General features: G+C 55.4%; 1 protein-coding gene across 1 annotated transcript; it reads left to right on the top strand.

Annotated features, from left to right (window-relative positions):
* Positions 1 to 3,107: 3,107 nt before the first annotated feature.
* Positions 3,108 to 25,207, top strand: PLEKHO2 (pleckstrin homology domain containing O2). Its single transcript, XM_081507336.1, has 6 exons — positions 3,108 to 3,230; positions 9,114 to 9,263; positions 13,797 to 13,913; positions 18,419 to 18,523; positions 20,024 to 20,122; positions 22,183 to 25,207. Exons 1-6 carry the CDS (start codon positions 3,219 to 3,221, stop codon positions 23,197 to 23,199), a joined length of 1,500 nt encoding a protein of 499 aa, XP_081363462.1. The 5' UTR covers positions 3,108 to 3,218; the 3' UTR covers positions 23,200 to 25,207.
* Positions 25,208 to 25,315: the final 108 nt, after the last annotated feature.

The following is a 25,315-nucleotide window of genomic DNA, read 5'->3' as shown; positions in this document are numbered from 1 at the left end:
CAGTAGTTGCCACAAATGGGCTCAGTAGTTGTGGTTCCCAGGCTCTAGAGCACAGGCTCAATAGTTGTGGCTCTCGGGCTTAGTTGCTCCTCAGCACGTGGGATCTTCTTGGATCAGAGATCAAACTTGTGTCTCCTGATTGGCAGGCAAATTCTTTACCACTGAGCCACCAGGGAGAAGACTCTTGAGATTCCCTTGGATTGCAAAGAGATCAAACCAGTCCATCCTAAAGGAAACCAGTCCTGAATATTCATTGGAAGGACTGATGCTGAAGCTGAAACTCCAATACTTTGACCACCTGATGCGAGGAACTGACTCATTGGAAAAGACCGTGATGCTGGGAAAGATTGAAGGCAGGAGGAGAAAGGGACAACAGAGGATGAGATGGTTGGGTGGCATCACCAACTCAGTGGACATGAGTTTGAGCAGGCTCTGGGAGTTGATGATGGACAGGGAAGCCTGGAGTGCTGCAGTCCATGGGGTGGCAAAGAGCTGGACACAGCTGAGCTGAACTGAACTGAATCACCAGGGAAGCCCCTAAGCTTTGGATTCTTGATCTGTAAAATGAGGATAAAAATTCTACCTATTTCATGGATGGGTACCTACTTTTGTGAGGATTAAATGAAATATATGTGAAGAGTTTAATACAGTGAGCAGATATCGGAGGTGTCCTAAGTTCTTTTGAGTGAACAGACAAATGCCAGGATGATGTATTGGAAAACATACCGTTTCAGAGGCACTCAATAAACTTTGTTGATCAAATGGCATACATGCAAAACAGACTCCATCCCTTCCAAGGCCCTAGACTTTCAATGACATCCCATTGCCCTGAGGTTAAAATGTAGTCTCTCTGACACCTTTAAGGTCCTCACTGTATGGAGCTCTGTCTTCTTCTCCAGCCTGGTCTCCCTACATCCACACACACACACACACACACACACACACACACACACACACACCTGTTTCCTGCCTCCATACCATTGCTCACATTGTTCCCTCTGCCTGGAATGCCTGTTCTGTCTCAGTTTTGGTGCCCTTCCTCTATGCATTTACCCTCACATTTAACACATAGTTTCCTCTGTTTACATGCCTTTCTCTCCTGATAAAGGACAAGGACACTTGGTCCTTCTGTTATCTTGCAGCCATTAGTGTGGGGCCTGACAAATAATCACGGCAAATAAAATATTCGTGTTGAAAGAATGTGTGTAGTGTGGAGGCAACAACTAGAGGGACAGCATAGGCTGGATGGGGAAAAACTGAGACCAAAGTGGTGATCAGTGGCTCACTCTCAGTAGCAACAGAGATGACTGAATTTCAGAACTGACCTCATTCCCACTCCATCCCCACCATGAGTTGCTTCTATGCAACCACATGAATTCCCCAGGGTCTCTGATCTCAGGCAGGTGGAACCTGAGTTTCTAGATACAGGACCTTCTGAGTCCTCAGGCATTGGGTACACCAGCTACACAGTTCTGCAGGTTGAGAGACTTATACCATGTGGTGGCTTTAAGAGGTTGTTGCCATGTACACTGACTTTCTCAGTTTCCTCAAGCTGGATTTTCTTTATCCCTTTAGATAAAGGAACCCAGGCACAGGTATGAAGAAAAAGTATGACCCCCATCTTCCTTCCCCTTGGTCCTGGAGCTCCAGGCTGCCCTTTTCCATGCTGTCTGGAAGTGACTTGGAAGTCTGAGGGCCAGTAGAAGGCAGTGAAAGTGGAGCTGGGTCAACTGGTACAGCTGCTGCTATGGCAGCCAGAGCCAAAGGAGGTCACCATTGATTCCACCCGCACTTAATTCTTCCTGCAGAGGCATTAGGCAGGGTTAACCTAGAGAGCTAAGAGGGAAGAGGGGTGTGTGTGTGTGTGTGTGTGTGTGTGTGTCTGTGTGTGCGCGTGTGTGTATGTGTGAAGGTGCTGGAGGTTGGGATATAGCCAGTCACCTTTTCTCTGTAGATCTCTGTTTCTCTAAGTGTAAAGTGAGGGCACAAGGTATAACTAACACCATTATCCTTACATTTCACTTCCCAGCAAGGTTGTCAAGGCTGCAAGATTCACTGCTGGATGGGGGTGGGTGGACCCCTCAGATATAGGAATTAGCTGCTGCTGCTGCTGCTGCTGCTGCTAAGTCGCTTCAGTCGTGTCCGACTCTGTGCGACCCCATAGTCCTTCTCCGGTGCATGAAAGGGAAGAGTGAAAGTGAAGTCGCTCAGTCGTGTCCGACTCTTAGCGACCCCATGGACTGTAGCCTACCAGGCTCCTCCATCCATGGGATTTTCCAGGCAAGAGTACTGGAGTGGGGTGCCGTTGCCTTCTCCGATAGGAATTAGAGAGGTGGACAATTCTGAGCAATGCCCAGAGAGGGCAGGATAACACTGATTTGGGGACCTGTGGCCTTCTCAGGACCTCTGGCCCTGAGAGCCAGAGGCAGACCTCCACCCCCAAAGGGACGCGGGACTCCAGACTCCCAGCCCCAGGTCTTCCCGTTATACGACTCTCTTGGGATCCCAGCTCCAGGCGCCGCCCTGCCAGGAGATTCCGGGGAGGCGGACCAGGTCGTTGCCACTACCCCAGGGTCAGGGAGGAAAGAAAGAATCTCTTGATTGCCCCCATTTCTGGGCCGTCCAGGCCGGTTAGCCCAGTCTGGCAACCGCAGCCCACTCGGTCAGATCTCAAAGGCAGGAGCAGTCAGCACCTCGGGGGCTCGCTCGCTACTGCCACACCCCGGCCCCGCCCTCGGACCCCGCCCGTTCCCCTCGCCTCCGCCTCTGGCCGGAAGCCCCCTCCCCTTCTCCCTCCCCCTGCCGGTCCCCCGCACCCCTTATTCCTTTCCAGTCCCTCTCCTCCCGCGGGTCAGGGAAACCTCTTTCCGCCCGGTCCCCTCTGTCTTCCTTCAGCTCGGGTTCCTCCATCCAAGTCCCAAGCCCCCGCCGGGCCCCGCCCAGGCTCCTCCCTCGGCCCGGCCCCGCTCCCAGTTTCCCGCCCAGACCGGGGCCTTCAGGCCCCTCTAGTCCCCTCCCCGGACCCCGCCCCCGGCCCCCGGAAGCCTCTCCCCGCCCTCGGCCCCGCCCCCCCGAAGTTTCTTGGGCCCCCGGGCAGCCAGCGGGACAGAACGCGCGGAGCCGCCGCCCGGCCGGCGGTTGATGGAGGTATTGGAGACCGCGCGGCGCCGGGAGTGAGCGGCCGAGCGGTCGAGCAGCCGGACCTCAGCGGACTCGTCATGGAAGAGGAGGTGAGCGCCGGGCCAGTCGGGGGGCCTGGGCTGGGGTCGTTGAGACTCTTGCAGCGGTTGAGGTCCCTGGCTCAGGCCCTTGTTCCAGCCAGCCCCTCTCCTGCGGCCGGCCTCCGGACACCCTCACTCACCCTGTCCACCCAATCCCCCAGGCAGAGCCTAGGCCCAATGAGATGAGGCAGGAGCGGGGGTAAGGGATCGCAGACCCATTCTCCTTCATTATTTCTGTCTTCTCCCACCAACTGTGGTCCTGGCGGTGGTGGTTGTTCCCATTGGACAGATGGGGAGACTGAGGCTCCGGTGAGTTTGATGACTTGCTGAAAGTAGCTTGCGTAGCTGGGCTCGAACCCTGGTTATCACTGACTCCCTGTGCTGTCCACGTCGGATCCTAAAAGGGCACAGTGTGTGTGTGTGTGTGTTTTGTGGTGGATCTGTGGGTTCTGGAGTCCTTGTCTCAAGGAATCTTGAGGCTGTGACCCAGTCTGGTGGCTGGAGGACTGGAGAAGTTGAATTTTCTCCCCTAAATCCCTGTAGGTCCTTTATCCCCCGTGGGTCCAGCTTCTTCCCTGATTAGGTGTCAGGCCCTGATCAGGGCTGATCCTGCCCCTGCCATCCTCACATCCCTGGAGGGCTGATTCCCTGGAGGAGCTGGGCAGCTGGACCAGCAGTGGTCCTTGAGCCTCCCTCATTCCCCTCAGGACCTTCATGGTCTGGAGTGTGGTCAGGCACTCTGTGACCCCTGCCCTTTACTTGCAAACTCAGTTCTCTGAGTAGCCCCCTCTTCCAGGCACACTGCCAGCACTTAATGTGAGACTGTGGAATGAATAAACTAGGGAGGGGCCTGCTGAGACTAGAGGATTTTGCTTCTGGCCCCCCAAGGGGGTCTCAGCTTCTGCCCCTCCCAAACCGAGGGGAGGGGCTGTGTCTCTGCCTGGATAGGTGGGGAGGAAAGATGAAACCTGCACTCTTGGGGCAACCCTGGCCAGCTGGGGACCAGACTGCCTGTGTCCCCATGCGTGCTCATCCCCCTGCTTCCTGGGACCACTGTCCAGGAGCAGCTGGGGTATCTGTCCGAGTTCCCTCAGGCCAGGCCCTGCACTTCTGTGGGATGGTAGATAAGTCACTTCCCCTCTAAGCCTGCATTTCCTCTTCTATAAAATATTGGGCCTGGTCTCCTCCCCGGGTCTTGATTGTAGCCCCTTCTCTCAGAGTGGGTGGAAATAGGAGGCACAGTCAGGCCACTATGATTTGCTGTGGTTTCTTACTGACAGGGGTGGGGCTCCCTTACCCTTGTTGTGAGGGCTGGGCTTCTAACTCTCCTCTTCTCCCAGAGGATGTGGGACAGGACTACTCGATCTCCGATCTGCTCTGGCCACCACACCCCCCTCAATTAAGGGAAGTTCTCCTGGGGCCTCCTCGGCCAATGGCTTGTCTGGTGGTCAACCCAGCCCTCTACTCCTCTGGTCTTGAGTCTCTAACATTGGCATTTACTAACTCCCAGATGCCAAAAGCTCCCTGCATACCTAGGGTATCTAAGGCTTTGCCCACCACCTCCCCACATGGCCAGGGGCTCCCTGTTCTCTACCCCTCCTTTGGCATCCCTCTTTTCCTCCCATTTCTTCTCCCCACCACTTCCTCTTGTTTCTCCAGGCCTCAGTACCCATCCTCCTTTCTCTTAAACACTGCTTAGATTATAGTTACCTTCTCTACCCCATGACCCCAGGCTGGCCTTCTCACTTCACTCCCAAATGGCTGCCTTTAGTTCTCCCCCAGCTTTGAACTTCCTCCCCAGGCACACTGGTGCCAAGGCCCCTCAGTGACCTCCTCCATATAATAGGATGATAGATTCATCAGGCTGAGGTTTGGTGCGGAAGTGAGGGTCTGGGCACTGGGCGTCTGTCCATCTGTGTTCTCGGGGCCACAGTTTCCCCATCTGTAAAATGAAGGAGGTGGGCAGTCCAGAAATGTGATGGTTTATGTGCAAAAGCTTTGAAAGCTGCAGCAATCAGTGTGAGGTTATTGTTGCAACTGGACTCAGGCTTTCCTGTCTCCGCCCTGGGGTTCTGCCCCCCTCCTGTCAGTCATGCCTTTCCCTGGCTTGGCCTCTAGTGGCACCAGGCTGCTCCTTTACCCTTACCCATCTAGAGAGAGGCAGGGCAGTGGCCTGTCCCCGTACGGGTTTTGGGACCTTAAGCTAATCTTCGACTCTTTCTGGCCTGCAGTTTCTCATCCTGTAGTGAAGGGGTTGAGAATGTAGGGTCTTTGATGCCCTTCTCTGGGCCAAGATATGTGTCTCCTTCCTCATAATCCTACCAAAACCCTTCCTTCTACAAGGGCTTCCCAAACTAACCCCAAGCCTTTACCCTACCAGAGAGCCAAGACTGGGTACCCGTCTGGGTAGGTGCTAGAGCCCTCCCGACAGACTGGGATCCTCTCAAGCAGAGGATGCCCACCCAATCCCCAGACTGGGGATTTCCTTGTGCGGGGTCTGTGTTGCGCCCATCGGACTGGAAGTTCCCCACGCAGAGCCTGTGCTTCCTCTCTCTGATTGCTCCATCACAGGGCTCTGACATGGTGGGTTCTTAGCAGAGTTTGGTCAGAGCATCATGGGGTTTAGTCCAGACCAAGAGCAAAGGTCATTATCCTAAGCTTTCTGTGATGTGAGGTGCCAGCAAGTTCTTTTCTGCTGGTCTGTCTCTCCCTGTCATGGCTCCTTTCTGTGTACAGGGCTGGGCTGACCTGGTATCTTTTTCTTTTTCTTTCTTTCTTTTTTTAAACAAATGACCCAGAGACCTTCCCCTTTCAGGCAAAGCAGAGCCAGGCTGGTGCCCGGGGGTGCCTCAGAAGCTGCTCACAGTGGGCATGGGGAGGGGCTTGAGTGAGGATGAGTGGGAGAAGAGAGGGCAAAACAGGAAGAAGAGTGGTCAGCTGGTCAGTGAGAGGAGAGAAGGCCGAGAAACTGGAGTGAGCGGGACAAAACCTTCCCTCTGAGCCCTACCAAGGCGAGGGGCTGCTTATTAAAACTTACTGGGGCATACATAGCCAGCCTCCTGTTTGGAGAGTGTCTGAGGGGCAGGGAGAGGGACTGGGTGAAGGGTGGCAGGACTCTGACCTCCAGCCAGGCCTGTCTGTTGGTGGCTGCTGCTGTGACTGATTCCTGGCCAGGAGACCCTCCCATGAGCTTGGGTTGGTGCCACCTCCAGTCCCTCAGTTGTCACCCCCATCCCCAAGTGCCTTGTCTCAGCCCCATGCTGATATCCACATCCCCAAAGGCTCCGGACTTGCTTCTGGCTCATACAATCATGGCAGTCACTGGGCACTGCTCTGCTACCCGCAGAGAGGATGCATCAGGACACAAGCTTCCAGCCTTGCCCCCGGGAGCTTCCAGCTGGCAGGAAGTTTTCACGTCTCGGGCTGTGGGTGAGGCAGGCAGGAGAGGTCACAAGTAGAGGGGCTGTGAGATCCCGTGGGGTTGTGGGTGGGCCCCTGGAAACAGGAGATGGGCTTGGAGCTCAGAGGTGGGAGATCTGGGCTGCTGCTCTTCTCTTGTGTAAGAGAAGCTTAAGTCTGCAAGTGAGGTGGGGGTGGGGGGCGGTGGCCAGCTGCTATAGTTGCTAATGGAGGGGTGTGACGTGTCAAATGTGGGGGTGGGATTTCCCTTGTCCCACTTCTTCCCCCCCAGCCCTGGGCCTAAGCCAGCTCTCAGGGGTCCCTGAGTAGCGGAGGCCTCAGTGGGTCACACAGCCCATAGGGCTGAACACAAGTGATGAGGGTGGGGCTTTGGGTACATAGTAGGATGCTAGAGCCCCCCTTCTTGTCAAAGGGCCCCGAAGTCCTTTCTCCTGATCAGGGTGGCTCATAACTAGCCTGTCAGCAAGCTTCTCACTTCCTCATTCTCCATCCGGGAACACCATTTGGGACCATTCCACTTCTCCATTTCTCTTGCCATCTATAAGTTAGGGAGAGATCTTTAGGGGGCACTTCATATTCCTGGAGCTCCTGGGGGCATTGAGGCCCAGCAGGTGAGCCCAGATAGGTCTTGTCCTGAATTCTGAACTAGGCCCAGGGACAGGGTCCCTGAGAGGCAGAGGGAAAGACAGTGACAACAGTAACAATGACAGCTGCCATTGACTAAGTTTAGGGGGTCCTAGGCATTGCTTTATAAGTTGTATCTTTTTATTTAGCAACAAATATTTATTGAGCACCTACTGTGTGCCAGACACTGTCTAGCCACTGGGGATACAACAGTAAACAAAACAAAAATCTCCGGCCTCATGGTGTTGTAGTCCTTGCAACTTCTGTCAATATCACCATGTCACCGATGAAGAAACTGAGGCTCAGAGAGATCATGTGACTTGCCTCTGGTCTGCGTGGCTTGGGCTTCAAAGCTCAGACTCCTGACCAGTGGAGTGTGCAGTGCAGTGGGGGAGGGGGCCACAGTAAGGACCAAACTGGGGGTTCCCTGCTGTGATGGAGCTCAGGGAGGCCATGCCCTGCCCCACCCCTGACAGCTCACCACTCTTCTGTCTGGACTTGTCCTTCTAAAAGCATCTGTGGCCACAAGATATCTCTGGGGAGAGATGTGCTCCTTTTAACTGGAGCCCCCTTTTTTAAGCTTTATGTAAATTATGAAGTAGTCAAAATTAGTCAGTGCTGATTTTCTTCTAGCATCCTGTAGATTCTGACATGCTCTTAGCCCCTTCTCCTCCACCCTCCTCTTCACACTCACCACTGTGGGTACCAGTCATTGAAGCAAAGTGGTTAGCAAACTGGGTGTATTTTTATTTTCATTTCACAGGTCTGTCTCAAGCACCCATTATGTGTAAAGAAACAGTACTGGGTGCTGGGTACTAAATGTGAATTTGGCCCCACCTGGTAGGCATATACCTGGCACCCAGCTACCCAGGTGGGTAACCAAGAGACACGAGATGTCAGTGACTGGCCTGAAGGCTCCAGGGTGGCTGCCGTGTCCTCTAGAAGGGTTTGAGTTTACCTCTTGTACCTGCCTGTGGTTGAAGGCAGCCCTCGTCAGGTGGGGTGGCTGCACTAAAGTCCTGACCTGGGGCACGGATGAGGGCAGTGGAACCTCCTGCTTTGGGGCTGGATGCAGGGGCTGCCGAGAGAGCTCTCTGGAAAGGCAGGGGTGAGGAGGAAGATTACCACTCTGCCTGCCTGCCTCCTCCCATCCTTCTGATTCTGCTTGGACATTCTTTTCTCTGAGAGGCCGTCCTATGCCACCCTGACCTGAACCAGGTCCCCCACTATCCTGTCTTGCTCCCTCCTCTTCACTTCACTTTCACTGATTGCTTCATAGCATTTCACACTTGTTCGTGTGTTTATCTCTGGTGTTTATTTGTTCAGCTCCTGCTTCCCCGCACTGTCAGCTCTGGGAGGGTAGAGATGTGTTATTTTTATTCTTCCCTGCCTACTCCAGCACCCGTGACATTGCGGGTGCTCAATACCACGTGTGTTGGTGTGGTTGAATGAATACATGGGAAGCAGAATAGTAGAGGGGAGTGCGAGGTCAGAGGCCCAGTGTGAATTCTGATTTTGTCCTTCCAGTGGTGTGACTTTGGTAAGTCACCTCCCCTGTTGGAACTTCAGTCTGCAGTGACATGTGGATGAGGATGCCACCACCTAGGAGGGTAGTTGCATGGGTCAAATGAGGTGGTTTGTGTAAAACATAATACACTGACTCAATATAAGGTGCCTGCGGTTATTGTTGTGTCTGCTATTATTACTGCCATTTCTGATACTGGATTGAGAGTAACTGCCTCAGGGATTGGGGGGAAAATTCACGTGGGGTGATATCCAGCAGAGGGATACATCTCCATGTGGCCTCAGGGCAGCAGCCCTCATAGTGTGTCCAAATGCTCGTTACAGGGTGTGAAGGAGGGGGGCCAGAAGCCTCGGAGCGCGCAGACGGCGGACAAGGCTGGCTGGATCAAGAAGAGCAGCGGGGGCTTCCTAGGACTCTGGAAGGACCGCTACCTGCTCCTCTGCCAGGCCCAGCTGCTGGTCTATGAGAATGAGGTAAGGACCGGCCTGCTCCTGAGTTTGAGTGTTCTGCGTTGGGGAACCAAATGAGGGCAGCCCAGGCCAGAAAGGGATCCTGGACCTGGGACTGGAAGGCCTGTTTCACTTTGGACCTGCTGTGCAACCTTGTGCAAGTGCCTGGTTTCTCTGGGCCTGTGCAGTACCAGGGTGGTACCTCTAGGTTCGAGTGTAGGGCTCCCAGGTGAGGGCTCTTTGAGGTGTATGTGGGTAGGGATGCGTGCGTCTCCTCAGCTGGCCATCTACTCTACAGCTCGCTGTCCCGGGGCTAGGTTCCACTTACGTGAATGAAGTTTCCAGAAAACCGAAGCTTGCTCCACTCAGTAATGAGAGTAGAAATAATACTTACTTCTCCTGCTTGTTTGGTGATCTTGCCTACCCCTGTTGGACGATGCTCACAACAGTACCTGAAGAGCAGCCATCGTGTCACATTCTACAGAGGAGGATCCTGAGGCCCAGGGGTGGCCAGATCCTGTTCAGCATCTCAGTGAAAGAAGGTCAGATCTAGACCCAAAGTTAGGGAGCTCTCCATCTAGCTATGCCAGCAAGTAAACTCTAAAACTTGTTTTTTATGGAAATCCTCTAAAACAGGGGTCCCCAACCTCCAGGTTGAGGACTGGTACCTCTATCAGATCAGCGGCAGCATTAGATTAGAAATAAAGTGAACGATAAACGATATGTGCTTGAATCACCCCAAAATCATCCTCCCACCCCTGCTCCATGGAAAAATTATCTTCCACAAAATAGTTCCCTGGTGACCAAAAGGTTGGGGACTGCTGCTCTAAAACATGTTGGATATTCTTGTCTGCCTGCTTCAGCAGAAGATGCTGGCCTAAACAGTCTTCCTTAGTGACTCAGTCACTAGTGAGTGGGCTGTTCCTACTGCCAGACTGTACTTTCCAGCTTTTCTTTCTCCTTTAACATCAAGCTTCCGGTTGCCTCTTTTGCTGTCCTTGTGCCTGTTACAGTCCTCGCATCTTTCCACTTTAGACTCGTGCCCCTTTTCATTTCGGCAGGCTTGGAATTTAGGCAACCCAGCACGTGGAAGTTGTGTGTCGAGTAAGTGTTGATGAAGTTCTGGGTAAAGACCTGAGGTGAAAAAGTGGTCTTTACTTGGGAATGCTCTTTGTGTTCTGGAGTTGAGGCTGTAAGAGGGCTGTTGCTGTGTGCCTCTGACCAATGGGTACGCAGGGAAGAACTGGGCCGGGGGCAGGGGAAGGGGGATCCTGCCTGTTCCCCATCAGCCCCTGTTAGCGTGCCTCAGGCTGACTTGGTCAATTCGTCCTTGTCCCAGGCCAAGAGAGATCTAGGTGTTTAAAGGAGCTGCCTTTGAGATGCACCTCACCCTTCCTGACTGAATCCCCAGGCTCGTGGAGTTGGGGTGTCAGAGAAACAGCCAGAGAAGGCCAAGGGGGTGAATCGTGCAGATAGTCCCCAGACGTTCTGCACTGCCACCAAATTAGGATATGCTGTGGTGGCAGCAGGGGGCTATTTTTATAAGTAAAGGGGGTTGTCACAGCCTCCTCCAGTCCCAGCTACCATAAGAACGGAGTGACAGGCCCCCAGCTGTCAGCTCGTCAGGTGCTGCCAGCCTTGTCCTGGGCCACCTCTCTACATCTGGCCACGTCTGGGAAGCAGGAAGGATTTCACATCCTCTAAACACGAAAAGTCTAAATCACGCTTAAAAAAAAAAAAATCACTATTAAAAACCTCAAGGCAGTTTCAAGAACTTAGCAGGGGTGGGGGAGCTTGGCACAGGAGAGGGAATTGAGAAATGTTCAATTCCCCTTTCTGATGTAAGGAACTAGGCGAGTGCGAATGACTCTTGGCCGTTTCTTTGCTGTCAGTGAGGCTGACATTCCAAAAGTGCTGCCCCCGCCCAGTGCCTGCTGGGTTATCCGGATTTTTCTGAGCTGCAGAAGGACCAGATGATTCAGCGATTCAGGTTGAGAGGAGACCCAGGTCAGGCAGCCGTGAGGAACTGGGTGTTGGAGATGGACTGACCTTTTGTTTCCAGACAGAGGAGGGTGTGTTTGGGCCAGTTATCTTCCCAGTGGGGGGAGGCCTGTGCATGTGGGGTAGGTGAGGATCTCTCTCTGGGATTGGAAGGCGGGGTGGGTTTCTTCCTGGAGTCTTGCTCTGAGTCAGGCATTCAGTTTAGCAAACTTTTCCTCTGGAGCACTGTTCCTTATAGGGCACTGGCAGGGGAACAGAAAGGAGACACAGGCAATAGAGGGGGAGAGAGGTGGCTCCAGGGAGTTAGGACATCCTTCCCCATGACAGCGTGTCCCTAGCACCTAGTAAGATGCCTGCAGATGGGGAATGTCAGAGGAGAGAGAGCACTGAGGCTCAGGCTTGTGTGGGAGAGCAGGGCGGCTTCCTGGAGCAGGTGGATTTTACCAGCCTTGTGTTGAGTGCAGACACCTGCCATGGATTGAAGACTAAGGGTTGGAAAGAGGTGCATGGAGGCAGGAATGGGAAAAGATACTTGTTTGAATCTACATGGGAGAGACAGGTCACCCTGGCTACCTATTGCCCTTTCCGTGAGGGGCTGAAGAGAGAGTAGGTCAGTGGTTACAAACCTTAGCTGTATAGTCATTTGCTTTGGAAAATACTAATGTCTGAGCTCTGTCCTCCAGGGATCCTGATGTAATTGGTCTGGGATGTTGCCTGGGCATGGGGATTTTTAAAGCGACCAGGTGCCGCCAAAGTTGAGAATTTCTGGTGTAGGACAGAGGTTTGCAAACTTTTGGAAACATCAGAATCACCTGGAGGGCTTGTTAAAACTCAGATTGCTGGCCCATTCCCCCGAGATTATGATTCACTAGGGTGGGGGCTTGGGGATGAGCATTTCTGACAAGTCCCCAGGTGATGCAACTGCTGCTGGCCCAGGTACCACACCTGGAGGACCACTGGTGCAGAGCAACCTGCTGCTAGGGCCACTGTCCAGCCTCTGGCTCTGGCTAGAAGGAGTGTGGTGCGCTAAAAGGGCTCCGGCTTGAAAGTCAGAGGATATGTGTTTCCATTTTGCACTGTTCCTATGTTTGGGTCTATGTGTGCTCAGTTGCTCAGTCATGTCCGACTCTTTTGTGATCCTATGGATTGTCACCTGCCAGGCTCCTCAGTCCATGGGATTTTCCTGGCAAGAATACTGCAGTGGGTTGCCATGTCCTCTTCCAGAGGATTTTCCTGACCCAATGTCAAACCCGCATTTCCTGTGTCTCCTGCATTGCAGGTGGATTCTTGACTGCTGAGCCACTGAGGAAGCCCATATTTGGGTCTGTGCCCTAGGGCAGATCCCTTTGCCTCCAGGTCTCATTCTTTTTCTCTATAAAATGAGGCAAATCCTGGGATTCTAGGATTTCAGGGTGCTTGAGGGACTCTGGAGAATCAGGGAGGCAAAAGGGCTTGCTAAGTGTCAGGGTTTCTTAGTAGATGAGAATTATCATGGAGGGAAATTGGGGTATTTCCTCTGCAAAGAATCGAGTCAACTGCCTGCCTCCCAGATATTCCACCCAAAACTGCGGAGCCCTGAGGTGGTCCCTGGTTGGATGCTCCTGCTGGCTCTGCATGGTGTCAACAGCAAGAGTTGACTTCACTTGCTGGCCAGTCTCCCAGGGCGTGCAACTACTTCCCTGGTATCTCCAGGGGGAGAGTGTGACACACTGAGGAAGCTATTTCAGCCTGGTCTTCCCCAGAAGAGGAAGCAGCTGACCACCATGGAGGGAGGAGCATGTCCCAGGCCGCTTGCTGGAGAGGCACCTGGTGGGTGGAGCCCTGGAGGAGAATACACTCAAGAGCCAGGGCTGGTGTGTGGGAAGGTGGCCCAGACAGTATCCAGAGGTGGCCGAGAAGAGACTGGTCAATGTCCTGTCCACCAGCCCTACTAGTGATGAATCCTCACGGTGGCAGGCTCGGGATGCTCTTGAAGGAACTCTTGCCAGGTCTACTGTGCTGGCCATGGAGAGTGGCCTCTCACCCCAGGTGAAGGGTCAGAGGAGGAAGATGCCCAGTGGGGAAGTCAACTCTGGATCACTGTGGTGAAGTCAGGTCTTATAGCCCCAAACAGCTTCTCTTCGTGGCTCTACCTGGAAAGCCTTTTTTTCCTTTCAACTTGCTCCTCCTTCAAGGCCACCTCTTGCACTGATCTCTGCCTCGCTTCTGGGCCTGCATGGACTCCCAGGCACACTTGCCTAAGCCCTTCCAGCTTCCTCTGTTTCCTCCTTTGGCCTTAAGCACATCTGAGTCAATCCTGCTACCTACCTTTGTGCTGAGAGCCCATTTCTTACATGGATGGAGAGCTTTGAGGACATCCCTCCAACCAGCGTAGACTGAACATCGTCTACTTGCCATGTCTGAATGCCGCCTCTTGGTGGTTGATTGGCAGCCCGAGGGCCCCCGCTGACCAAGCGATGCCCTCACTGAGTGGGATCAGAGTCTGGGGCGGGCCTGGGTGTTTGAGGGTCTAGGGGCATCTGGCGCTTACTGTGTTCCCTCTGTCTCCCTCCCCAGGATGAGCAGAAGTGTGTGGAGACAGTGGAGCTGGGCAGCTATGAGAAGTGCCAGGACCTTCGTGCCCTTCTCAAGCGGAAGCATCGCTTTATCCTGCTGCGGTCCCCGGGGAACAAGGTAGGGCTAAGCCCACTGCTAGCTGACCTCCCTCCAGCCAGGCTCTGCTGGGGAAGGTCACCCTGGAAGTTCTCAAGACAGGCTGGGCCCCTGGATGCAAGCCTGCTGGGTTTCTGTTCAATGTGGCAGAGCCTCAGACCCAGGTTCTGCTGTGGGTGGGACCTTTGGCTTGTTTTTGTCTTGGAGCCCCCCAGCCCCTGGTTGATAGGAGGTGTGTTTAGGGCTCTGCTGAGAGCTCCACTCCTGTCTCCCCTTCTAGACCCTGGGGGCCACCTTCCGGGCTGTAGTTGGAAAGTAGTCTTTGGGAGGTGGGCCCTTGGCATTCTCCCACTGCCTGGACACAGGAGGCCAGGGGCCGAGGCAGGAAGGCTGGGGATGAGGTCTTCACCCCACCAGGCCTCGACACCCTGCCATAGCCAGGGAACCACACCCTTCCTTCATCCCAGGCCTTCCTGGGTGGGCCACCCCTCCTACCTTCCATCCTAGCTTCAATGCTCGGACCTACAGCTCCAGCTTTCTTCCCTTTGCATTGTCCTTTCTTGGCTGAAGCTGGAGGAAGTGTCTTGCCTGAGAGGTTCATTCCCTGGGACAGGCTGTGTATGTGGACAGAGTTCGCTGTTTGTACCCCTCATCTCTGGCAGGGAGTCCGGGTGGGTGTTGCCACGTGGTGGAGTTTCACAAATGTCAGGAGGGAGATCAGCTTGGAGGCTGGTGTGTACAGTGCTGCTCGCCAGCTAGCGCCCATCTGCAGCTGGGCCGTACCTCGCCCCAGCTTCTGCTCGTCATGTGGAGCCTCGCAGAGAGGGGCTGAGTCACAAGCTGGGGGCTAGGGAGCGGGCCTGGTCTGGGCTTGCCCCAGGCCATTCTGATTCTTTCGTAGCTTTAAGGGCCAGGAGCCCAGTCCTCTCTGGTCCCCCGGGGGAGACCATGATGGCTTGACTCAATAACCTTCTGTCCCACTCGGTGGTAGGTGGGGGCAAGGAAGCATGGAGCTCTGATCCTGGGGATGGGGTTGTGCCAAGGTCAGGAGCAGGTTTCACTTGACTTCTGCTGCTTACAGTTCCATGAGGAAGATGGGGAGAGCAGCCATATTTTGGTCTTTCAGGCCCTAGAACCCCTACCCTGTTCTGGAGGCGGGCTTTCCCTCTGAGTGGTGCTGTATTTGTGTGTGTGTGTTTGGGAGATGTGTAGAGTGTGCTGTGTGTGAAGGTTGGCCTGTGTGCCTGAGGCCCGTGTGTGCACCTCTGTGTGCAGGAGAGTGTTCGCCTGGCCCAGGGGTTGTCTGCGTCTGTGTGTCCCTCAGTGAGCACCTGTGGGTGTGGGCGGAGGGGTCTTGCTTCTCTGTCCTCTGCCAGTGCCATTCTGTGGACCACCTCATTTCTCTGAGAACCAGCTGATGGTGGGCTAGATGGTTCGGGCCCCACTCAGGGTGGGACGTCACCTTCCGAGTAAGCGGCCTGTTTGTGCAGCTGCATTCTAAGCTGCTTCGGCCAACACCCTCCCTTTCATCCCCCAGTCAAGCTGGGAGTTCAGGTTGGCTCTGAGTGACTCTAGGAACAGGACAGTGAGTTGGGGAGATGGGGCTGTGGAGTGATTGGTGGGGGCTGCTGGGTAGCGGGAACACACCCCACCCTGGTTTCAGCTCAAGGGCCCCCGGCCCTCGGTACCCCAGGAGCTCACACAGAGAGTGGGGGCTCTCCAGAGATCAGATGCTGGACTGCACAGAGCACTGCTCCCCCCGCCCCCAGCTCCCCCGCATCCTCTCACCCTCCTTTCCTATCGCCTTGGGTGTTCCCGTCCTCAGTGAGGCCACAGGCTGGCCAGGAGGTCACATGACCCCGGCTGTCTGGTCCTGAGGCCGCCTTTTTTTCCCTTTAATCAAATAAACAAAGACTCCAGTGTCTTGCATGCCCCTCTCCCTCCTGCCTCCCCGTCCCCACACCCCTGCCATGAGGTCACAGGCAGACGCTGCCAGGAAGCAGGGTGGCCTCTGCTAGGCCTTGCTGCCCTGCTGGTTTCAGCCGGCTTGGCCCTTTCCTCTTTCCTGCCTCCTCTCTCCCCCTCCCACATCTTTCCTCTCTGCCATTTTGTCTTACCCCCTTTCCTAGCCAAGTGGGCTTTCTCTGTGTCCAGTCCTGTTAGCTTCTAAACTCCTGGCAGGACCTGTGCCCTGGAGCGTCTTGGGAAGGCTTGGGGAGGGACCATGGGTGCAGCCTGTGGCTCTTCAGGATGTGGGGTGGGGGTGGGGCAAGAGGAGCAACTTCTTGGTCTTCTGTCTGTCCCTATTCTCATCACCCTTCTATCTGTCCCTATTCTGATGCCTAGCTCATTCAGGCAGGATTACTGGGTTCCTTAGGGTGGGGCTGGGTCCTGTATAACCTCGTATTCCCTCTTCTGGGGAACCCCTGGGCCGGCACACTCCCCCCAGCCTGCCTAGGTGGGCTGGCCAATGGGAAAGAGTTACAGTTTGGGTTGGGTGCAGTGGTTGGATTTTTTGTTCCATTGAGGCCCCCATTAGTAAAGAGACCTTTGCAGTTCTCATTGAAGGTTAGTGGGACTAGAACTCTGATGTTGACTCCTTGGTCAATGCTTATTCTCTGCCCCACTCTTGCCGCATCTTTTTCTGAGTTCAAGTGTATGCCTCTCAAGCTGTCTGGGATGCTTAGTCCTGCACCAGGCAGGGGCCCCACCCCACTGACTCTGGGCCTGTAGGCAGGGGCAGTAGCTGGGCTGATGGGCTGCCTCGGGCCACCGTACTCACAAACCCCATCAAAGGGTTGAGCTGGCCCTTTCAGAGCTCAGATGCAGTGCTGTCCCTTCCTGAGCCTGGAGCAGCCCTGATGGCTGGGCTGAGGCAGTTGCCAAGGTGCCCTGGGGCTTCCGACTTAGCTGCCGATCTCCTGCCAGGATCGAATTTACCCTGGTCATGCAAATGAGCATTTGGCTGTGCCTGGCGTGGGGAAGTGGGTGGGACCAGGGCCCTGTATGAGGAGAACTCAGAGGCAGCCAGCAGGAAGTTATATAACGAGGATGCTAAGGGGGCCAGGCAGGCCGTGTGTTACATAACCAGGAGAATGGCAGGAGGGAAGGCGCGATCTAACACTCGGGCAGGGATGGGCAGCTGGTGACCTGCCCGACAAAGAACTAGGGCATCTCGAGGTCAGAGAGTGGGCAGAGGCCCCAAAACGGGAACCAAGGGCCAGCTCATTCATTGATGAGCTGTTCATTCCGTAACTACTTACTGAGTACCAGGCCCTTACCATGTGCCAGGCCCTGGCTTTGTTGTTATTTAGTTGCTAAGTCTTGTCCATCTCTTGTGTGACCCCATGGACTGTAGTGAACCAGGCTCCTCTGTCCATGGGATTTCCCAGTAAGTTGCCATTTCCTTCTCCAGGGATCCTCCTGACCCAGGGATTGAACTCACATTACCTGTATTGGCAGGTGGGTTCTTTACCACTGAGTCCCCAGGGCGTTCAGTTCCCTCAGCATTGCTTTTAGTAGGCAGTGGCGTTCCTTCTTCCAGATAAGGAAATTAAGACTGTTTTGTGCAGGAGAGAAATGGTGACAATTCCTATGACTGAGCACCCTGTCTGTGCCCACTTCCACATTTAACACTTTGCTACATCATTGATCTTCACAGCTCCCTGAAGTTCGGGGTCAGCTAGCTGTGAGTGCTGGTCTGTCCAGCTCAGGGGCCCTACTGCTGTGTCCTCCATGGGAGGCAGCTCCTCGGTTTGTGTGGCTTCACTCCTTCCACTATTTCCTGTCTGACCTTGGGGCCTGGCCAGGAGGGGCCTCTCTGAGCTGCCTTATGATTCTAATGTAGGAGCTTGGAGCTCCTGCCTGAGGTAGGAAGGAACCTGTGGCGTGGGTTGGGGTGAGGGGGGATGTGAGGTCGAGTCATGGGATTACTTCAGGCCACCTTGGCCAAGTCCCATCCCTCTGATGAACCTCATCTATATGATGAGGGGGCTGAAATGGACCCCCTAATGCCCTTTCTCTCTTTCAGTCCATGACTCAAGGCCATAAAGGAGACCCTGGGACTTTTTCACTTGGCCAGGACTGGGTATGGGGTCCCTGGGCATCTGTAGGTGGCCCTTGTTCTAGTAGGCCTTCTCTGATGGCCACCCCTCATGCCTGTCACGTGTGTCATTGTACTCAGCCTGGCAGATGTAGACGGGGACTATATTCCTACTTCACAGAGAAATCTCAGAGGTCAGGCTGTGGTCTAGGGGAGTCACAGAGGGTAAGACCAGATCTGGGCAAGGCCAATTTGAATCCAAATCCCTGGCAGCTGTATACATGGAGAGGGCCCCTTCTCTGATGGGTCTGTCTCCTCTCTTGCTCTGGAGCCCCCGTGTGAGACCTGATATGGGGGTCATTTTGATTTGCTCCTGACCAGCTGTGGGAAGGCAGACTTCAGGCTGTGGTGGGAAGTTTCCTTAAGACCCCAAGTGTGAACCCTTGTAAACGTCTGCCATTCATCACACCCATGCCTGTTGCAGGTCAGTGACATCAAGTTCCAGGCACCCAGTGGGGAGGAGAAGGAATCCTGGATCAAAGCCCTCAACGAAGGGATCAACCGAGGCAAGAACAAGGCTTTCGATGAGGTGCGATGCAGTCCTCTGGACTGCTATGGGTCTCTTTTCCCTCCAAGTGTGATCTCAGAGTGGACCCTGCCCCCTACCCAACACCTTGATTATGTCACTGCTACAAACACTGGGGCACCTGCTGTTGCTACCTCATTTAATTCTCATAACACACTTCAAAGTATGTGTCTGTGTTCCCATATTACAGATGAGGAAACTAAGGTGTAAGGAAATTAAGTATGTATTTTAAAATTAAAACATGGGTAGAATTTAACTGGTTGCAACCGTGCTCCTTTCCAACCCAGATCCAGCTGTAACAGCAAGTGAGCCCAGGGTAGAGAGGTCTGGGGTGAGCTGAGAGCCTGACAGCTCACTCCAGCTGGGCCGTGAAGTCTGAGCTTGACTGGCTCTAGGCCAGGCCCTCCTTACCTGTCTGCAGTGGCCATCCAGCCCCCTGTCTCTAGTGGTGATGCCAGCAGGGCCGTGATCAGGCTCTGGGTAGGAAGGGTGTCCCACGGGGCCAGATCTCCTAAAGAGGGTTTATCTTTGACATTATGGAGTCATAGCTGTTTGGGCTAAAATGGACCTGGGGGCCACGTAGAGTGACCCCTTGGATTGCAGAAGACTGAGATTTATGGGGGACTAATTCTCCCAGGCAAGTTCCCTCTTAATACCCAGGTTCCCTGACTGGCAGCCATGGCTCCCAGGTCATGTCTTATGTGACTGTGTAATATTCAGCCCTTCACTAGTTTGGTAAAGTGTCCCCGTTTCATGGAAGAGAATGTTGGAGGCCACAGGAGCATGGCCTGGGCCTCAGCCGACAGCTGGAGCAGGACACAGCTGCTCCACTGCAAAGACCCCCAGGTGGGCCTGAGTCTCACCTCGGGGGAGAAGAGTCTTAGAATACCCCCCATCACAGGGACCAGCTGTGCTGGGATTCAGTCTGGATTTCCCACATGACTCTCACTGTGGCTTCCTGGCTACTCCTTGCCCGCATTCCTCACCCTCAGAGAGGGTGCCCTCCAGGCTTCCCGACCCAGGGGGGAGTAGAGTCCGTGGTCTTTCTTGAGCTTTCTTTCAGGATCCTCAGGGGTCCTGGGAGAGTGACTGGGGCCAGAGAAGGCCTTTTCTGGAAGCCAGGTACTAGGGGATCATGGGCTGTCTCCTCCCCACTCCCCCCAGCTTAGCACAAATACAGCCACAGGGCTGCTTATATATTTGCAGTGGACTGAGAAGTGAGGGCTGATAGCCTGCATTTGGGCAGGAAGACTGAAGGACAGAGGGCAGCTGCAGAAGAGAGAGAGCCTTAGATTGCAGAGATGACAAAGGCCGTGTAGAGAGAGGGTTAGAAAAGCAGAGACCTGGACGCAGGGAGAGGCCTCAAAGAGAGACAGCGTGGGGCACTTAACCCTGTCAAGCAAGGAGGAGGTGCAGATCCCACCTCTGAGTCAGATCATCATCTGGGCATTTCTTCCCCTCCCCAAGGCTGGGTGGGGACTGACACGGTTTCCTCGTTCCCAGGTCAAGGTGGACAAGAGCTGTGTCCTGGAGCATGTGACACGGGACCGTGCACGTAGGGACCAGCGGCGCCGGCCCCCTACGAGAGTCCACCTGAAGGAGGTAAGGCCTTGCCCCCAACTTGGAAGGCTTGGGGGTCAGTTGAGTCTAGGACTGCAGCTGCTTAGGTGGCAGCGGGCTGGGGGCCACCTTGTCCCTAAGCACTCTTGGCGTCAAGCTGAGCTGACCCTTGCAGCACAGGGAGGGTTTCAGTGGGGAGACTTGGAGTGAGGGAGGTCCTGGGTGTAAGGAATGGTGTGAGTTTGAGGCCCCAGCAGGGGAGTTTAAGGTGTGCTCCATCCCTTTGACCGGGAGATGGTGTGGGAAGGTGGGGTTGGGAGAGGAAATTGTGGAGGTCTTGAAAGCAGGTTTGGGGGCAGGATGGATGGAAGGGTGCGTTCCAGATGTCAGTTGGAGGCCCTGGGTAGTATGGGGTGGGTTGATGCAGGGAAAGGCAGGAAGCCAGGAAATAGAGACAGAGGTAGGGCCTCCAGTCTCCAGGAGGGGTGAAAAGGGAGGGGCCAGTGGGAGAGACACTGGGCAGCAAGAGCCACCTGGGCTTGTGACTGAATTCAGGGCTCAGGGAGGCAAAGTGGACACAGAGGGAGGGTTGTCAGAGCGCCCCCATGCCTGGAAACCTGGACGTGGGAGGGGGAAGGACACAAGGAGGCCCTGGACACCAGGAATTGGGGAGAAGTTATGGCAAGGGGAGGGGGATGGGAGGAGTCCTTCCTCATACCATTGTTACTGATGGGGGTAGATGGTTGGGGGAGAGATCTTCGAGGACAGGAAAGAACCTCTACAAATGTTACCTTTGAGGAATGAGGGGCACAGGGAGCCAAGGAAGAGGAAGCCGGAGAGGGGTGCATCCAGAGAGAAGGGCACTGGACCGTGGGTCATCAGCCAGGTTGGCAGCCACAAGTCATGGGGCAGGACTGGGGAAAAGGCAGATGGTGATGATTGCAGCACATTTTCTCAGAGAAGGAGTCAGCTTAGGGCTCTCATGGCATGCAGAGCTGGGGGGTGCTGGCGCAAAGGAGACCGTGGCGGGGAAGGAGGGAGACAGAAGGGGGTCTAGGTCATTGGATGGTTTGCTTTTGAGATGGGACAGCCTGTTCACGTCTGTCAGCTGAGGGAAAACATCCTGCAGAGGGAGTGACTGAAGCAGCTAGAGAGGAAAGGCATGTCTGAGGGAGGAAGCCTGGGAGCTATGGGGAGGGCCAGCCTTGGAGAGGGGGACCCTCTGAGAAGAATTTAGGGAGGGACTCATGTCCAGTGACTGAGTACATGTATAGGCCTGGTCACCCTTTGTGTGTGAAAGGGAGTGAGGACCTTGAGGGACCTTGGGCAAGGGGGCTCCTGCCCAGTCTCTCTCCAGGCCCTCTGAGGAGGTGTCCCCATGACCTTGGGGCTGCTGGGTGTCCCTATGGGCCCCTGGGGCCAGGTGGGGACAACTGCTTGCTGGGTGCAGCTGTTCTCCTCTGGCGGTCAGCTGTGGTCTCGGGCTGCCCATGTCTGGGGCCACGTGTGATGACATGAGGAGAATGGGCACTGGCTGCTGAGCAGCTGGGCAGGGGAAGGCTGGAGAGCTCTGGCCCAGAGGGCTGGCCATGGGGCTGGCAGGCCAGACAGAAGTCTCCATGGCGAGTGAGCGCAGGGTGATGTGGGAGACTCGTGTGTGAGATCTGATCCTGTCGCCTGCTGGGTGGCTGGTTGCAGAGAAAGGACCCTCCCAAGGCCTACAGCCAACTAGGGGGCTGAAATAGGGCTGGAAACCATGATCCCTGCTACCTGGGCCAGCACAGTTGCGTTTCAAAAGAGCAGCCTATTACACAGGCTGGAAGAAGCCAGGCTGAGGCCTGAGAGGACACCTTGGTTCTGGCTTCCTGGCCTGTGATTCCAAAACCAGGAATTTTATGGAAGTGAGAGAGGTGAGAGGATTCATCAGAGAATCACTTTAGCTACTAATCAGGTGGCTTTGGAAGCCAGAGCAGAGGGCATGGATGGCGTGGGAGGCCAGGGGCATAGGAAGCTTGGATGAGAGGACTTGAGTACTCTTGTTGGTGGGCACAGCTGACCCAGTGGCCGGTCATCCAAGTTGATGCCATGTCCTGCCCCTGCAGGTAGCCAATGCCACATCTGATGGGCTTTCGCGTCTGGACCTCGATGTTCCGAACAGTGGGCCGCCAGTGTTAGCCCCTAGCAATGATGTCGATGCAGCCCAGCCCCGGGAGACACCCCGGCCTCCCATGCCTCCTGCCAAGCCTTCCCCAGCGCCTGAGACCAGCAGTGCTGGTGACAGAATGGAGACCCCTGTGGGGCAAAGCGCCCTCACCCCTGTCCCAGCAAGCGCTGAGGCCCACCCTGAAAGCGGAGAAGACTCGGAGACTCTGGTGGTAGAGGACAGTGACTCTGAGCAGCCCCCTGACAGGATCCTGCCTGACAAGCTGAAGGTGAGCTGGGAGAACCCCAGCCCTGAGGAGGCCCCTGACTCTGAGAGTGCAGAACCGCCCCAGGTGCCGGGTGCTGAGACTTCTGAGGCTGGGCCCAGGGAGGGTGGGAAGCCCCCTACCCCCCCGCCCAAGATCTTATCGGAGAAACTGAAAGCGTCCATGAGTGGCGTGGAGGCTTCTGGGCCAGCTCAGAGTCCTCGGGCTTCTGAGGCGTCTGCCCCAGGCCCAGCAGAGGTCTCAGTGAATGGTGTGGATGACAGTCCTGAGCCCCTCCAGTCATCCCAGGCTGCAGGCATCCCAGGAACTCCCCCAAAGGCTGCAACGACATCCACCGCCCTGCCCCCCTGGGACCCGCAACCTCAGTTCCATCCCCGCTGCTCCTCCCTGGGGGACCTGCTGGGGGAAGGCCCCCGACGTCGGAGGCAGCCTGGGGAGCGGCTGCATCGGGCTCAGCTGGAGGTGAAGGTGGCCTCGGAAAAGACAGAGAAACTGTTGAACAAGGTGCTGGGCGGTGAGTCGGCCTCCGTGAATGCCGAGACATTGCTCAGCCAGGCTGTGGAGCAGCTGAGACAAGCCACCCAGGTCCTGCAGGAGATCAGGGATCTGGAAGAGATGAGCCAGGAAGCACCTGGGCTCCAGGAGAAGAGGAGGGAGCTGGTGACCCTCTATAGGAGAAGCGCACCCTAGGGCCTGCCAGGCCAAGGACTTTCTCTGCTGGCCGGCTTAGTCCCTCAGAGCCCAGCCCTGCCGAGAAATGTGCTTCTTCAGGCTATAGAAGGCCCATCAGGCATGTCAGGGTTCGGCCAGGACCTGTAGAGACTCCTGGGATCCTTCCCTCCCTGCCCTGGCCAGAGGTGCCAGGTACCTCCCAGGGCTGCTATTTGGCTGGGCCTCTGGCTCTGGGCTTGGGCTGGGAGCACACACTCGGGACGTCTGTGCTTGCATGGTTGTTCCGAACAGCCCCAGGGCCTTGGCACAGTGCTCGGGGTTTCCGGGGGCAGCATCATCTCTACTTCCCGCCCTCAATAGTTTACATTCCTGACTTCTGAATAGAGCACAGCTGAGCCCCCTTGCAGCCTCCATGGCCAGATGTTCCCAGGCAGAGCCTCATGGCAGAGGCAGCTTCAAGCCATAACTGACCCTCCCCACCCACCTCTTCCCAGAAGTGGCTGGGGCCTCGGGTCTAAACCAGAGGTTCAGGCTTCAGTTGAGTGTGACCTGGATCCCAGCTGGGCCTCTGAAGGCAGGTGGGAGGCATCTGTGTGAGAAAGCCATCAGCTATGTGGCCTCTCCCTGGGCCCGCTGCCTATTCTGCAGGCCTCCCCTCTGGTGAGCTGGGCTGGGTGGACTCCAGGCTGGAGGAGGAGCTCGCAGGGTCTCATAGTCTCTCCCCTGCCCCTGGACCAGCTTGGGTCAGCCTTGCACATTCCTGTTCAGGTGAACCTGATGTCAGCATCAGAAAATCCTGTGTGTAATTCATTATAAATCAACATTCAGGAGGGAAGCTGCCCCAAACTTCTGTGCCTCCCAGATGGGATTTGTATCTGGGTCTCTTTGGTTCCTTCTCAACCCAGACAGGTCCAGTATCCCAGTTATTTCTTCAAATGCTGATGGGAGCTGTTGGGCCTGAAATCACCTCCCTCTCCCCTTTCCCCCTCTCCCGTGGCTCCGGCTCCACATGGACTGCTCCTCCTGAACTTCCTTGTGGAAGGAGCTTTATCTCCTATCCCTCTCCTTGTCCATCCCGTCCCTACCCGCTCCCTGCAATCTCATCTCTGGCTCTGGAGCACATCTGGTCTCTGTCCTGCTGCAGCGGCTGTACTGAGGGCAGAGTCTGTAAGGTGCAGAGGCTCTGAGGGCCACAGCTGCTCCCTGGGGCCTGTGGGAGTAGGAGCAGCTTCTGACGGGACTGCTCAGGGGTTTCTGCAAGTGCACTTTTGTTTACTGAAAGAGAGGGAGGCTCACAGCTGCATGCTTTGGCCTTCCTGCCCATCACCCCACCCCCAGCCACTAGTCATGCCCACTGAGGCCTGCAGGTGCAGGTCCCTGCCTTCTTTACCCTGCTTCTACTTGGTTCTTGAGGGTAGTGGCAGGTATCATGAGGGGCACTCTGTGTCCACTCTGTGGCCTGACTGGGCAGGGGTATGGGCGAGCAGCAATGTCATGACGCATGAGCCCCCGTTGGCCTCCCTAAACCATACTCCTTGAACAGAGAAGGCTCCCAGACCTAGCCTGTGTGAGGTTTCCTCATACATCAAGTTAGATCAAGGTCCATCCGTCTCTCCAAACGTCTCCAATATGAGAACAAGAATGTCACCAGGGGCCCACCTTCACGTAGCCCCCTGCAGTCTTCTTTGGGGAACAGCCTTCCCTCACCAGCCACCTGGGCTGGGTGAGACATTCACCAAGTCACCTCCTTCCTGGGACTAGAGCCTCAGTTTCCTGCTCTGATAAGTGACCAGGCTGAGCAAGCAGCTTCGGGGTCACCTCAGTGGCTTGATGCCATTGGTTCCTATGGGGTGCCTGTGCCTTGGCAGCCTGGACCCACAGGGGACGCCAGCTTCCAGGGGAGGGGAGGAGGATCTGGAATATGCAGAGGCTGCCTGGTTGGCCTCCCAGAGGAGGATGGCATTCCATGTCTTCTGCTTATGAAGCGCCTTTCTTGAAGTTTGGCAATAAATCCCTTTTTATGGAACTTCTCTGCCACAAGCCTGTTTGTTGGTGTGGAGACCAGCTCCAGGGCCTCATGGAAGCAGAGGATAGTTGGTGGTTGATGAGGGCATCACCAGTCGTCCAAACTCTG

The sequence above is a fragment of the Giraffa tippelskirchi genome, chromosome 7 (genome assembly GCF_054371585.1).
Source record: "Giraffa tippelskirchi isolate mGirTip1 chromosome 7, T2T-mGirTip1v1.2.pri, whole genome shotgun sequence".
NCBI classification, from domain to species: Eukaryota; Metazoa; Chordata; class Mammalia; order Artiodactyla; family Giraffidae; genus Giraffa; species Giraffa tippelskirchi.
Note: the sequence above shows the minus strand (reverse complement) of the source record. Positions and strands in the feature narration are given on the sequence as shown.